General features: G+C 35.2%; 1 protein-coding gene across 1 annotated transcript in view; it reads right to left on the bottom strand.

Annotated features, from left to right (window-relative positions):
* Positions 1-13,822, bottom strand: part of Erbb4 (erb-b2 receptor tyrosine kinase 4) — a 1,078,513-nt gene that overhangs the window by 532,643 nt on the left and 532,048 nt on the right. The window contains exon 3 of the mRNA XM_057755450.1: positions 7,711-7,897. Within this exon, the coding sequence (XP_057611433.1) occupies positions 7,711-7,897 (187 nt within the window). The remainder of the gene's footprint in view (positions 1-7,710; positions 7,898-13,822) is intronic.

Genomic DNA, 13,822 nt, shown 5'->3' with positions numbered 1-13,822 from the left:
CTTTGATCTCATCATTTTCTAGCAGTCTATCCTTAAGCTGGGAGGATTGTTGTGATATTCTTTCTCCAAATTTCAGAATATGCTGAGTAGGTCTCATAACATAAATGTGAGTAGAGCCTTTGTCAAGCATTCTATTCACTCAGAGTTCCTGAAGTGGCCAAATTGACCCTACTTCAACAGCACTAAGACCTTTCATAAAACAGATGCAGGATGCTTGGCACCTCTAGTGTCAAAAAAAGAATGCAGAATTAGTATGTATCTTGTATGTGTCAAGACCAATATCAGGGCACATGAAAGGCGAATCTGGTGATGGGATTTGAAATGAAGGACTGAAGCAAAATTTCTGTGTCTAAGAAAATGAAGAATAGGAAGCAAGTGTGAGATGTAGACAGTGTTTTGTGCTGAATAAACAAAGAGCCTGGGCTTCTCCTTGCCAGGGAAACATATCTAAGGCACAGAATAGGTGCAACAGAGTGTCAGAAGAGATTGAAACAGTGTTTTTGCCTAAACAAGTTACATCTAAAGCTCCAAGGATTGATCTGGAATACATCTGAATAGGCAGAAGAGTTTTGGTAATATTTTCATAAACAAAAAATCTCTAGCTCAAATATTAACATGGCTACCAAACACTATGGTTTTCTGAGTATCATCTGTGTGAAAGGTGTTGTAGTTGGCATCTCTTTGCTTTCTCCTTTAATGCCTGTGACTTAACATTTTCTTCAGAGTTTTCATGATAAAGACTGAGTTTCCGAGATGCTCAGGCTGTAAGGAATAGATAGGCATTAAACCAGGAATTCTGATGCTCTTTGACATTCATTGTGTCAAGCACAGAGAGTCTGCCCATGGTGAAATTGGTTATTTTTGTGAGCACTACTTAATATATAGGAGATTTGTTACTTTTAAATAATAGAAGATAGATATTGTATTATTTTAAGGTTCTCTTTTAATCAGTGATCCACATGCATCTGAAACCTAGGGTAATTCAGTGATACTATTCTCAAGTCCTGGCTTAAGTTTTACATCAGTGAGATGTAAAGCACCTTCCACAAAGCATTTTATTTTTATACTACTAGAATGCAGTAAACTTAATGTGTCCTTTGTGTTATTATTGAGAGTTTCCAAAAATACCATTACATGATATTTACTTTTTTATAAAATTTTGTTTACATCTCAGCTAATGATCTAATTAAGATAATCCACTATAAAACTGGGGAAATGATTATATTATTTGTAAAACAGTGATTATAGGAAAATACCTGGGAATCTTTTTTTCCTTTTTTTATTACTTAAAAACATATCAATCCAAATTCCCACTCCCTCCCTGCCTCCCAGTCCTTCCCCTCTCCATCCACAGACCCTCCTCCCATCCCTCCAACCCTAAAAGGTGCCATGCACCCAAGTACCATGTACCAAGGCCCTCTCTACTATGTCTAGGCTGATCAAGATTTACATCCAAAGAGAATAGGATCCCATGAAGCCTGTATATGCAAGTAGAGACACATCCAAGTGTCACTATCAGTGGCCCCTCAGTCTGCCCCAGCTGTCAACCCCCTTCAGAGGGGTTTGGTTGTTCCCATGCTCGTTCACTCCCAGTTGGAGTTTGTGAGCTACCATTAGCTAAAGCAAACTGCCTCAGTGGATGACTCCCTCATGGTCTTGAATTTCTTGCTCATACTCTTATTCCCTCCACTCCTCAACTGGATCTTGGGAGCTCAGCCTACTGAATGGGAAAAAAATCTTCACCAACCCCACATTAGACAAAGGACTGATCTCCAAAATATATAAAGAACTCAAGAAATTAGACATAAAACTTTAAATAACTAAATTAAAAAGTGGTGCACTGAACTAAACAGAGAATTCTCATCAGAAGAATTTCAAATGACCAAAAGATACTTAAGGACATGTTCTTCGTCCTTGGCTATCAGGGAAATGCAAATCAAAACAACTTTGAGATACCATCTTACACCCGTGAGAATAGCTAAAATCAAAAACACTAATGATAGCCTATGCTGGAGAGGTTGTGGAGCAAGGGGAACACTCATCCATTGATGGTGGGAATGCAAACTTGTGCAACCACTTTGAAAATACTTAAAGATCTTAATCAAAAACATGTACCTATATATTAGCCTCAACTTCACCTATTCATTTCACTTAATCAAAAATATATTCCCACAATTTATAAAATTAAGATTAATTAAATTACTTAAAATGAAGTTTAGTACAATAGACATACCCATACATGTTTTGTATTTGTACCTAATTTTTTGTGGCTAGCAATTATGAAAGAGAATTAAATAAAGAGAATATATATAACTTGAGTATTATTCAATGATTCAATCTTATGCAAACTTTAACATATATGTTAGGTTAAATTATCCATTCTAATAACATATAGAATGAATTTATAATAGAAGTTTCTATGGTTATTATGTGTCATAACTTTAATCTCTTTTAGATGCTAGTCTGTAGTCCTCAGAGGTACAAGTGATGTGGAATTCCCCTCTGTATGCTGTGAATACCATTTGTTAGTAAAGAAACTGCTTGGCCCAATAGGGTAGAACAGAGCTAGACAGAGAAAACTAAACTGAATGCTGGGAGATAGGAGGTAGAGTGAGGAGAAGCTATGGAAAGGCCACCAGAGACAGACATGCTGAAACCTTTCCGGTAGGCCACAAGCCTCGTCATAAAATATAAAATAATGGAGATGGGTTAATTCTAGATGAAAAAGCTAGCTATCAATATGCTTAAGTAACTGGCAAAGCAGTGAGGAAATTAATACAGTTTCTGTGTGATTATTTTGGGAGTCTGGGCAGCTGGGAATGAACGAGCGGTCTCCTTACTACATAGAAGCGACATTCTGAAAGACTTCTAGAGACATAGACCCAATCGTTGGTGCTCTGTACCCTGGTCAAACCATGTCTTTCCTCTATGCAGAAAAGAATATGCTGTGTTAGTAGGACATCCAGATGACGCTGGGATTTACGTAGTCTATTTTTTGCCTAGAAAACTTCTTTTCTCCACTCTCGTTATCTCAGTAATAATCAACTACAGAAATGTGATTGGCACTGTTAAACATATTTTTCTGTTTAACCATGGTGGGAGATGCTACAGTTTAAGTATATTTCATGTTTTGACATAATCAAATTGATTGTGTCACAATAGAGTAGGTAATAAAGCCTTCATCAGCCTTTTGGCTTTGTTTCCCATTGCTGTATAATAATACCCTCATGAAAACAACTTGAGGGGAAGAGCTTATCTAAGCTTTAAACTTGAGGTTATAATACATACTAGTAGGGAAATCAAATAGCAGGAGATCAAGAGAACTGACCACACTAAATCCAAAGTCAAGTTCAGATAACACTGAACTAATGCCCACATGCTAATACTAATCAGCATGTTTTCTGAATTTGTATTTAGTCAAGGGATCATCCCACTCTATAAAGGTGGGTTCTCCCATCTAAACTAACACAACTGAGAAGAATGATCCCACTCATTCGTACAGGCTAATCTAAGTCAAAGATTTCTTTATTGAGATTCCCTTTCTATACATCAGTAATATATCAAACCCATGGAACAGCTTTCAGTGAACATCAAGCTTAACTGTGCTTAAGAGGAGAGTTCATTTATATACACTCAGACAGCAGCTAATCACTAACAAACATAAAGATGGTACTCATGTATCCAAACATCCACTTTACCCAAAAAGAGAATGTGCTTTTTTCAAGGCATTCTTTTCTAATATCAACATAGTAAAAATTATGTGATAAGAAATATATACTATAAACATATAAAAAGTCTTTAAATTTTATGTGTGTACTTGTATCTCTGTATGTATATGAGGGATAGTGTATGGAGGATAAGAGGCCACTCTCAAGTGTCATTCCACAGGTGGTCCATAGATCTTTCCTTTGACACAGTGTGCCTCCTAGACTTGTGGCTATCCAATTCAGTTAGACTCTTGCGTCAGTAAACTCAGGGATCTACTTGCCTTTTGACCTCCCCAGCATGGAGATGATAGGCATGTATCACCAATTCCTGGAATTTATATGGATTCTGGAGACTAATATCAGGTCCTCATACAGCAAGCATGTCACAGACTAACCATCTTCCCAATGCCAAGACTTAAAGTCCCAAAATATTTTGCTATGCCATGCAACTACTTTTTAACCTGCAAAACACTCTATGCTATTTTTTCTTACAATTGCTTAAAAACCTGGTGGTTAAGAAGATTCAGTATGAATTATCATAGTCTTTGAAAATATCTACTAGGTAGTAAGTTGTTACCAGACAAAATGATACAGGATATTTATCATAGCATCTGCATCTCTAGAACTATTTTTTTTTACAGACGTGGTCTCTGGTATTCCAGCCTTGCTACTAATTTTCTATATACTTCAGAAAATATATGAACTTCTGGTACTCTTCGCTAGTCTCCTGTGTGTGGCTTTAAGGGAGTACATCAATATACCTAACTTTATAAAGAGGTGAGGACTAAAGCCAAGGCTTCTTGAATACAAAGGCAGGTATTCTACCATCTGCGATTCATCCCTGGCCTTCACAGATAATTTATCCACATTTCTATCCAGGATTCCACTATGATTTTTATATTCTGAAGCCAACATAGAATATAATTATTGATGTGCAATGAAAAGTATATTTGTTTCTTTCTCACTCGTTCTCTTTTTTATAATATGATAGATGAATAAAAATTACTTTATCCAAAGATAAGTGGGAAGGATAAATAGATATTGTGCTATTGCACTTTGGTAACATTGCTTCAAATCATCTGGAAAAGTAAATCCAAAGCCTCAGTAATCAGAATCATGTGAAGGTCTTTAAAAGCATGTAACTAACCCTCCCCCAGAGTTGACATTCAGCATACTTCAGGTGCATTCTATGATTTGCAGTAAAAATACCCAAAGCACCATTGTTATGTCAAATGCACATTAAAAGGCTAGTACACTTAGATGTTTAAATAACCGTGCTTATTTTTATTAGATTATAATTAGAGCAAAACTCATAGCTCTGTCTGTGATATAATTTTTAAATTATCATCTTCTTTCATAGAACAATAAACTACCAATATGAACATCATATCTTTGAAAGCATAAACCCAATCTTATCTAGATGGAATTGCAATATTTACTCCTTATTTTAAACAGATCCCCAGACTATTTATCTCTCCAAGGTAGAAAAAGAAAACTTTCCCAAACTCCTCTTCATATGCATACTTAGATGTCTTCAGATTTCCTCACACATTATCACATACATAAAAGTGTTTATTGTGCAGTTCAACCATTCTAGAAGTTTACAGAAATATTTTGACATGACTGCCAACCTCTGAACAAATCAAATATCTGAAAAAGTTCACAGTGCACAGAATTTTCACAATTTATCTTATTACATATTTCTTTGAGTCATATGCTAAAAGGAAAGTAATAATAACTTTTAGATGAACACAGATTTTGTAAGAAACCATCCCTTTGGTTTAATAAATTATTCATCTCAAGTAGGAGAAGACAAGATCTCCTGAGTAAATTAGGAGTGTGGGGATCATGGGAGAGGATAAAAGAAGGAGGGAACAGAGAAAAATATAATGCACCATAAAAACAATTAAACAAAAATAAGTAAATAGATAAATTATCCATTTCTACAAATGTCCAGAAATGTCATAGCACTATATAAGTTAAAGTTTACTTTTGAATATAGTTATATTTTAGCATAACAAGAAATATTCAATTGTCATAATCATAATTTGATGGAAGAAGGTCATTGCTTAAATAATAAAGAAACTGCTTGGCCCTCATAGGTTAGAACATAGGTGGGTGGAGTAAACAGAACAGAATGCTGGGAGGAAGAGGAAGTGAGCTCAGAATCGATAGCTCTCCTCTCTGGGGCAGATGCGATGAAGCTCTGACCCAGGATGGACGTAGGCTAGAATCTTCTTGGTAAGCGCACCTTGGGGTGCTACACAGATTATTAGAAATGAGCTAGTCCAGGTGTGAGAGTTAGCCGAGAAGAGGCTAGATATAATGGGCCAAGCAGTGTTTAAAAGAATACAGTTTGTGTCTTGTTATTTTGGGGCATAAGCTAGCCAGGCGACCAGGAGCTGGGGCGGCAGGAACACAGCCCGCAGCTCCCTCAACAATAATTAATATATGCAATAAACCCAGTGGCTAAAACATATTTGAATGTGACATAATTTTACTTTAAAACATTTGGTTATTATTTTAGAAGTCATGATGTTATCAGAAATGAATATGAGGAATTTTTAATGATTTTTTATATATAGAAAACATAATTCAACTAGCTCAATGTATATAATAACGAGGATTCTAATATTATAAAAATTTCTGAGAAAGGAATCCTACTTTTATTCCTAACATAATAGTAGAAAATTCATGAAAGGCATACAATGATTCCTGTGAAGTTTGCAAGTTTTACTTGTATTATCTAATTTTTAGGTCTCTAATTCTAGCAGTCATCTTTTTTCTCCTAACCATCTTATTTTCAAAACTCATCCTCCTGGCATTACTTATATGTAAGTAGCAATTTAGGAAAAAAAAAAAAAAGGAAGGAGGGAAGAAAAAGCTATTCAGTAGGAAAATTATCTGAAAGAAAAAAAAAACTGAAGTAGAAATGTTGGTATAGGACCAATACATTTCCAACACTAAGCATTTACTCTAATTCCATCAACTCTAAAGTAACTCTGTCCTAAAAACTGACATTATCATTATTCATTTCTATTTCCCAATTTTATGTTGCATATCTGGAATTTTGTGAAATTAAAATTTCCATCTTTAAGCCTGTATCCTACTTCATATACTGTGCATATCAGAAAGCTGTCTCAATTAGTTGCCATTGTTAATCATATTTATGGCAAACTCCCTCAAAGTGTTTAATTTTTCAGGGTGCACAAACTTCATTGAGTGAACACAAAATAAACATAATCATCAACGTAAATCACTATATATTTGATATAATACATGCATATATGTTAATAATTTTAAGTAACTTAATAATGTGAGCTACTGGTAGGTTTGAATGTTTTATTGGGGCATTTTAGATATATTTGGTAAAATTCGTGATTATTTCAAAAAGCAATCCCTCTGAGTTTATATGAGCTTTAACAAGCATGAACTAAATAATTTTAGTTTGTTAGTTTCGTGTTGTTGCAAAGACGAGAAGCTCTCATGGATGGCCCCAAAGTATGCTGAGAATTAGTGATGGTGTTCAGTTAACTACTAAATGGGAGAAATTGAAACATTAGACTGTTTCCCTAAACTCGGTGATCATCTAAAAAAAAAATCTAAAGATTAATTGAACTAGATGTAATAGCTTGGGCATCGCTAAGCTCTGACAGGCATGAGCACTGTGTTTTTATCCCAGAGGTTTGATGATCTGGTCCACCATTCACCTGCAACCACCAAATACCATTCTTACAGCTGTTTCCTATCTCCGTTTGCAGTTGGCTGAGCTTTTATTAGAGTGTGTACTTCTGTTCAGCTGAGATACAACATTCTGCTATCTTCCATCCGGCACTTACATCTGCAAATAAAAGTGAGGGTACCAGAGAGGCATCATTTCTCATGAAATGAGTGCATACCACTCAGGAATCCCAGACACTTCCACACCTGAATGCCAGAAACCACGCGTATGCTCATGTGCACAATATATCATGCTATGTACTAGTTTTCAAATTTTTCTTACCAGTCAGGTTCTTCAATCCAAGTTCTTGAAGTCCAAAGTTGCCATCTTTTCTGTAGTTTAGGAATATGGCTAAGGCGTAGCGATCTTCATACAGCTTTGTTCCGCGAATTATGCGTAAATTCTCCAGAGGAAGATACCGAAACTGGTTCAGGGCCACCAGGACGTAGCCTGTGACTTCTCGGATAGACTGGAAAAGCACAAACAATTGTGTTAAGAAAGAAGGAAATCAACTTGACAGGTTGTGTGTATAGTCATTTAAATAAAAATAAGTTATTTAACTCTAATTTTCAGTTCCTACTATACTAATTTCCACATATATTCATACTCATTGGATTAATAATAGAGTATCACAGAGTGTTAGAATTTCATTTGAATACAAGTATTATTTATTTTTAAAAGTCGTGTATATTCTTTAAATAAAATAATGGATTTTGTTTTAGGAGATATTCCTTAAACCTGAGGTGTGGATTTAGTTAAAAAAATATCGGTATCATTCATTGTTAGACTACAATGATGTGACATAAAAACCCTCAGTCAATCTACAGATGAAAATGGATATTGGCATGTCTACAAAAATAGAATTAGTCTGCATTACTTGTAGACACAAATTTAATGGTTATATGTCTGTTTAGTACTATATTTATCACATTGGAACTGTAGCTATCACCAATCTTCTTGAGCTCAAAGTCCTTGGAGTATGAACATAAGAAAAAAAAAAGGAAAGAAAAGTGGACTACCTTAGTAAGACTGACCATGGTTGGTACAATACAACTTGCAAGCATCCCTATCCCATAGAGTCAACCTGGGAACATTATACCAGTCACTCTTGCTTTGACTGAATTGCTAACTTCAAGTTCTTTAAAGACAAGGTACTTTAACATCATGTGGCCTAAAAAGCAACATTTTTTCATTAATTACAAAAATGTATCTTAGCTGATATATGATCATTGTTAGTGTTCCATATACAATGAGCACTAAATGGAAATTGGAGTCTTTTCTGTATGAACAATCTTTTCTCTAGAGTAAATCATTCTGTCATCACTGCTCCTCGAATCCCCCCAATCCCATTCAGGAGGGACTCTTCTTACCAAAAAATTCAAACCTCTTGTTGATTCCAGCAAAGGGTGTACATTACTATTAGGGAGATTGGAATTGAAACAAACTCAGGGTGAAAAAAACGGTTCTGATCAAGAAGCAATGCTATTAACAATTATACAGTGCTTATCGGAGGGAGAGTGTTTCTAGCTCCTAATTGACAAAGATGTGCAATTTGCTACAGTAGAAGTTACAAATAGTGTGTAAATGGTTAGAACATTTTGCTTACCCAAATAATATGATATATAACAAGAAACAAATGTTCACAAATCATCAAATAAGATCTCTTAAATTAGTTACCTTTCTAGAGGGCTTAATAAAAATAATTGTTTCTTTCAAAATTATTAGATAAATATTTTAAATCTAACGGCAATACCCAGTACCTTGATTTAATGCTATTATGTTTCTAGAAGTTATAATACATTTCACATATTTCAGGTATCTGTAATACATATTTCTATATATTTTAAAGCTGTTTCTATGGACAAATATTCTGAAATATCTCAAAAAGAAACTGATTCAGATCACAGGCTAAGACATATATGCCACATGCAAACAAAATCTCAGGAAACAGCTCAAAGGCAATAGGATTTCCCAATGCTTAAATGAACACAGTAACACACTCTAAGCTAATATTGATCTGTCTGGATCATAGAGATTGATATCTAAAGGTATAAATTAAGTGTTAATCTATCTCATAGGACTGTATAATCACATCAGTTCTTTATTGTTTCCGGCTTTAAGTCATTAGAAAAAATATCTGTTACATAACATTTTTTATTGTTCTGAAACTTTATTATGAAAATAAGTATGAATTTGGACTATATGGGCTATTCCATACATATTAAGTTATATATATGGTAGCAAATTTAAGTAGCTACAATAACAAAACATAATGGCAAGGGATGTGGGCTGGCCTAACAGGGAACTTTGACCTTAAAATCTAGCCTTTGTCCTTACTAGTTATGTAAATTTGATGAAGCTTTTAGGTCTCTGAAGTCTTCAGTCTTTTCATATTTATAAAAATTCATAACAATACCTCTATGGCAAAGCTATTGTAAGCATTGTAAGATAAAACAGTTTATAGCAAATTGTGTTTAATAGATGCTAACTATTACAAATATTACCTCAGAAATTAGCCAGGCAGACAAATAGCCTCAGGACAATGAGCTGGAGGTAAAATGGTCATAATACCATTGCATAAGAGAGCTATTATTTTTAATCTCTCTGCTATGTAATCTTCAGCAAACTTATATCTTCCTCTTAAATTTGCAACTTAATTCTAAAATTCGGAAATGCCTCCCATTTTTCGTATGCATGTTCCAGCTCTCAGTGCTGACCATGGCATTGAATAGACAGTCAACAAAGGCTGCTTGTTAGAGTGAATTGAAATCTAAAAGCAAGGCTTTTAAGTCTTGTAGCTTTTACTTTCCAAACAAAATGACTTTGTGAGCTTGCTGCTAATAGAAAACATTGAAAAACGAATTTGTTGTCTGTGCCAATGGACCACTGTAGCAAACAGAAATCACTGGAAAGACCATTAAAAGAAAATTTTCACCATGGCTTCATCTGAGGAAGTTCAGGGTCAGAAACTCTTTTTGTCTTTCCAAAAGCAAAGGGTACAGCCACCTAGAGATGCACCATCCCCTATAAGGGGTTAGTCTCTTTTCAACAAGACAGATTGTCTTGTTGCCATTGGCTCTGCAACACCTTTGTTCAAGGAGTGAATGAAACTGAAGTTCATTAAGGCCTGAATCCTTGAGAAATCAGCTAACCCATGAGAATGTACCTTCACTCTTAGTATTTAGGGAAGGAAATGAAGAATAGATATGGATCTATCTTCTGGCTAACTATGTCATTCTTGTACCTGCAGAGTACTCCAGCAAAATCTGTTTTTTTTTTTTTTATTAATTTCAAACTTCACCGTCCTTTAAACAACTGTTATTTAATTGATACAACTCTTGATATGATTTTTCTTCCTTCTGTCCTTCTATTTAGGGAAGGAAACGGAGGATAGATATGGATCTATCTTCTGACTAACTATGTCATTCTTTTACCTGCAGAGTACTCCAGAAAAAAAACTGTCTTTATTATTTTCAAACTTCACAGTCCTTTAAACAACTGTTTTTTTAATTGATACAACTCCTGATTTGATTTTTCTTCCTTCTGTCCTTCCTTCTGTTTTCCTTTCTCTTTTATTGGTATTGTTTTTTTCTCTCAACATGACCTTAGAGAAAAAATAAATAACAGATTCTCAAACATGTCCTTGTTTATCTTAAGCTTTATCTTAATCAAATCCATGCTTATTGATCTACTTTCATGTAAGCATGGAGAAGCCTTCCAGTTATCATTTATACCTGCTTAAAAGCATCTCTGGTTGTTAAACTACTTCGGGATTGTTCTACTGCTGTGCTTTATGTCCTCAGACCCAATGAGAAATCACCGCAAACACTAATGCATTCTGTGAGTGAGGACATCCATAGATACATCAGTGATTAGTTTGGTGAACGGACTGGAAATAAAATGACTGTGACAGCATGAGGAGTAGGGAACAGAAAACCCTAGTGACAGGAGAGAGGATGGCTGAGGGGTAGGAAGCTCCCACCCATGGTGGTGGATGCAGAAATGATGCTTCCTCTGCTGGCATGTGCAGGAGCAAACCTTTGCTTCTGTATCAGTAAGATTTTCTGTTAGCTTCCTTAAGGCAATTACTTTCTGCCCCTGCCCTCCTATCATATCTGGGAATATTTAAAGCAGACACATTCTTAACTGTGACATAATATTAAGAAGTTTACCAGAGCCGGGCGGTGGTGGCGCACGCCTTTAATCCCAGCACTTGGGAGGCAGAGGCAGGCGGATCTCTGTGAGTTCGAGACCAGCCTGGTCTACAAGAGCTAGTTCCAGGACAGGTTCCAAAACCACAGAGAAACCCTGTCTCGAAAAACCAAAAAAAAAAAAAAAAAAAAAGAAGTTTACCAGAAAAAAATTAATAAGCTTATAATGTGCATTGCATATTTCTTTTGTTTGTACAGATAATTGTTTCATTTTGGGATTCTGATTTCAGTTTCCCACTGTTTGAAACATAACACTTATAACACTCTGAGGAGCAGGGACTCAGTATCTGATCTAATTAGATTTGGACAAAAGAACATGAGGAATGTCATGTACCTAACAGCAGCAGAGTAAAATTCTGGCTCACTGGACTCAACGTGAAGCAATACTGAAGGTTTAGAAAATCTGATCCCATTCATCCAGCAAAACTGCACGTAGCTACTATGAGCCAGTTTCATTTGCTAAGCCTGACCTGATACAAGGAACCTGTGGGCCACGCAGTCAACATGAACTACTTAGCCATCACTCAACATGAACATGCCTTATATTGGCAATGAACACATTTAACCCATTTTAAACAGGAGTGCTTCTCTCTATCTCCAGAAATAACCATCTTTCCTGTGTCCTTTATATTGTCCTGATCAGTGTGCAGAGAACTTATTAGGTCAGTTTCCAGTAGATTCTTTTTTCCCAGACCTTACATAGACTATATCACCTATCCATTTAGGTTTGTTCAATTATATTTGGCTCTAAAATACCTCTTCACTGCCAATGCCTACCAAAACAAAAAACAAAAAAAAAAAATCAACCTGTAAAGAAATGGTGGATCTCTGTGAGTTCGAGACCAGCCTGGTCTACAAGAGTTAGTTCCAGGACAGGCTCCAAAACCACAGAGAAACCCTGTCTCGAAAAACAAACAAAAAACAAAACAAAAAAGAAATGGTGGAAAACCAAACTGAAATTAAAAAAAAATTATACATATAAAAAGCAGCAGTCTCCGCCAATCTTAGAAATTGAGCACAATGAATTATAATATAGCAACTAATCAAATATGCCCATAAGACAAACCTGTCTGCCAATAAGGGAAATGTAAAATAATAGTAAATCAAGTTCTTCCTTTACACCATTTCCATTACCCGCCTGAAAACACCACCTTCTGCTTTTTCTGGGTGTTCTCTGAGCTTGCCTTCCTTCTGCAGAGCTGCTCATGAATTACAAATTATTCTTTGCTCAAAATCTCAGCTCTCTTTCATTTGCCTAGAGATACCCCTAATGGATTACACAAATTGAAATGCGAGCTATAGATCCCTCTATTTAACAATGCAAGCACCCTGATTTTGTAGTATTCTTAGAAAGATTTATGGCCTTACAACTATTATAACCTATAATTAAATACTTATATGTAAATTTACTTTCTTTATTATATTATGGGTGAGCTTATATTTTACAATCTCAATTTAAAATTTGTATTTTAACTTTTTTGAAATTAAGTATTTATTAAATTAATATTTTCATGTCAGATATATACATTAGAATAGCAGGCTTTCTTGACCACCAGTCCCCAAATGATGACATGGAGACTTATTATTACTTATGAATGCTTGGCTTTAGCTTAGGCTTATTCCACTAGCCCTTATAATTATTCTGTTTCTCCTCATAGACATTTGCCTCAGGGCTTTTCTTTTCTTTCATTTTCAATGTTCTTCTTTCCTACTTTCTCCATGTCTCTCAGGCAGGTGGCTGGTTGACTGGCTGACCCAAGGTATCTCCTATTTTTCTATTTTTCTCTCTGCCCACCAGCCCTGCCTATCTCTCTACTACCTAATTTTTGGCCATTTAGCTTTTTATTAGCCCAATCAGATGCATTAGGAAGGCAAAGTAAAACAAATGCAATATATCTTTACACAGCTAAACAAATGCAGCATAAAAAATGTAACACACCCTTGCCTAGTAAACAAATATTGTACACCACATTAGGCTTAAGTAAATCAAGGAATCAAATATAATGTGGTTAGAAACATTGTATGTATACAAAAGTAGTAACAATAATTGGAAATAAATTTTATATTTAATAAAATTTTAGAACTTGTGATAAAAATTGGTTTAGACATTCATATGACTTAGAGCAAAAGGAAAATGTACAATTGAAGTTCTGTTATTATCACTCATTTTTACATATTCTGAC

Source organism: Chionomys nivalis, chromosome 2 (assembly GCF_950005125.1).
Source record: "Chionomys nivalis chromosome 2, mChiNiv1.1, whole genome shotgun sequence".
NCBI lineage: Eukaryota > Metazoa > Chordata > Mammalia > Rodentia > Cricetidae > Chionomys > Chionomys nivalis.
This window is presented reverse-complemented; position numbering and strand designations above follow the sequence as displayed.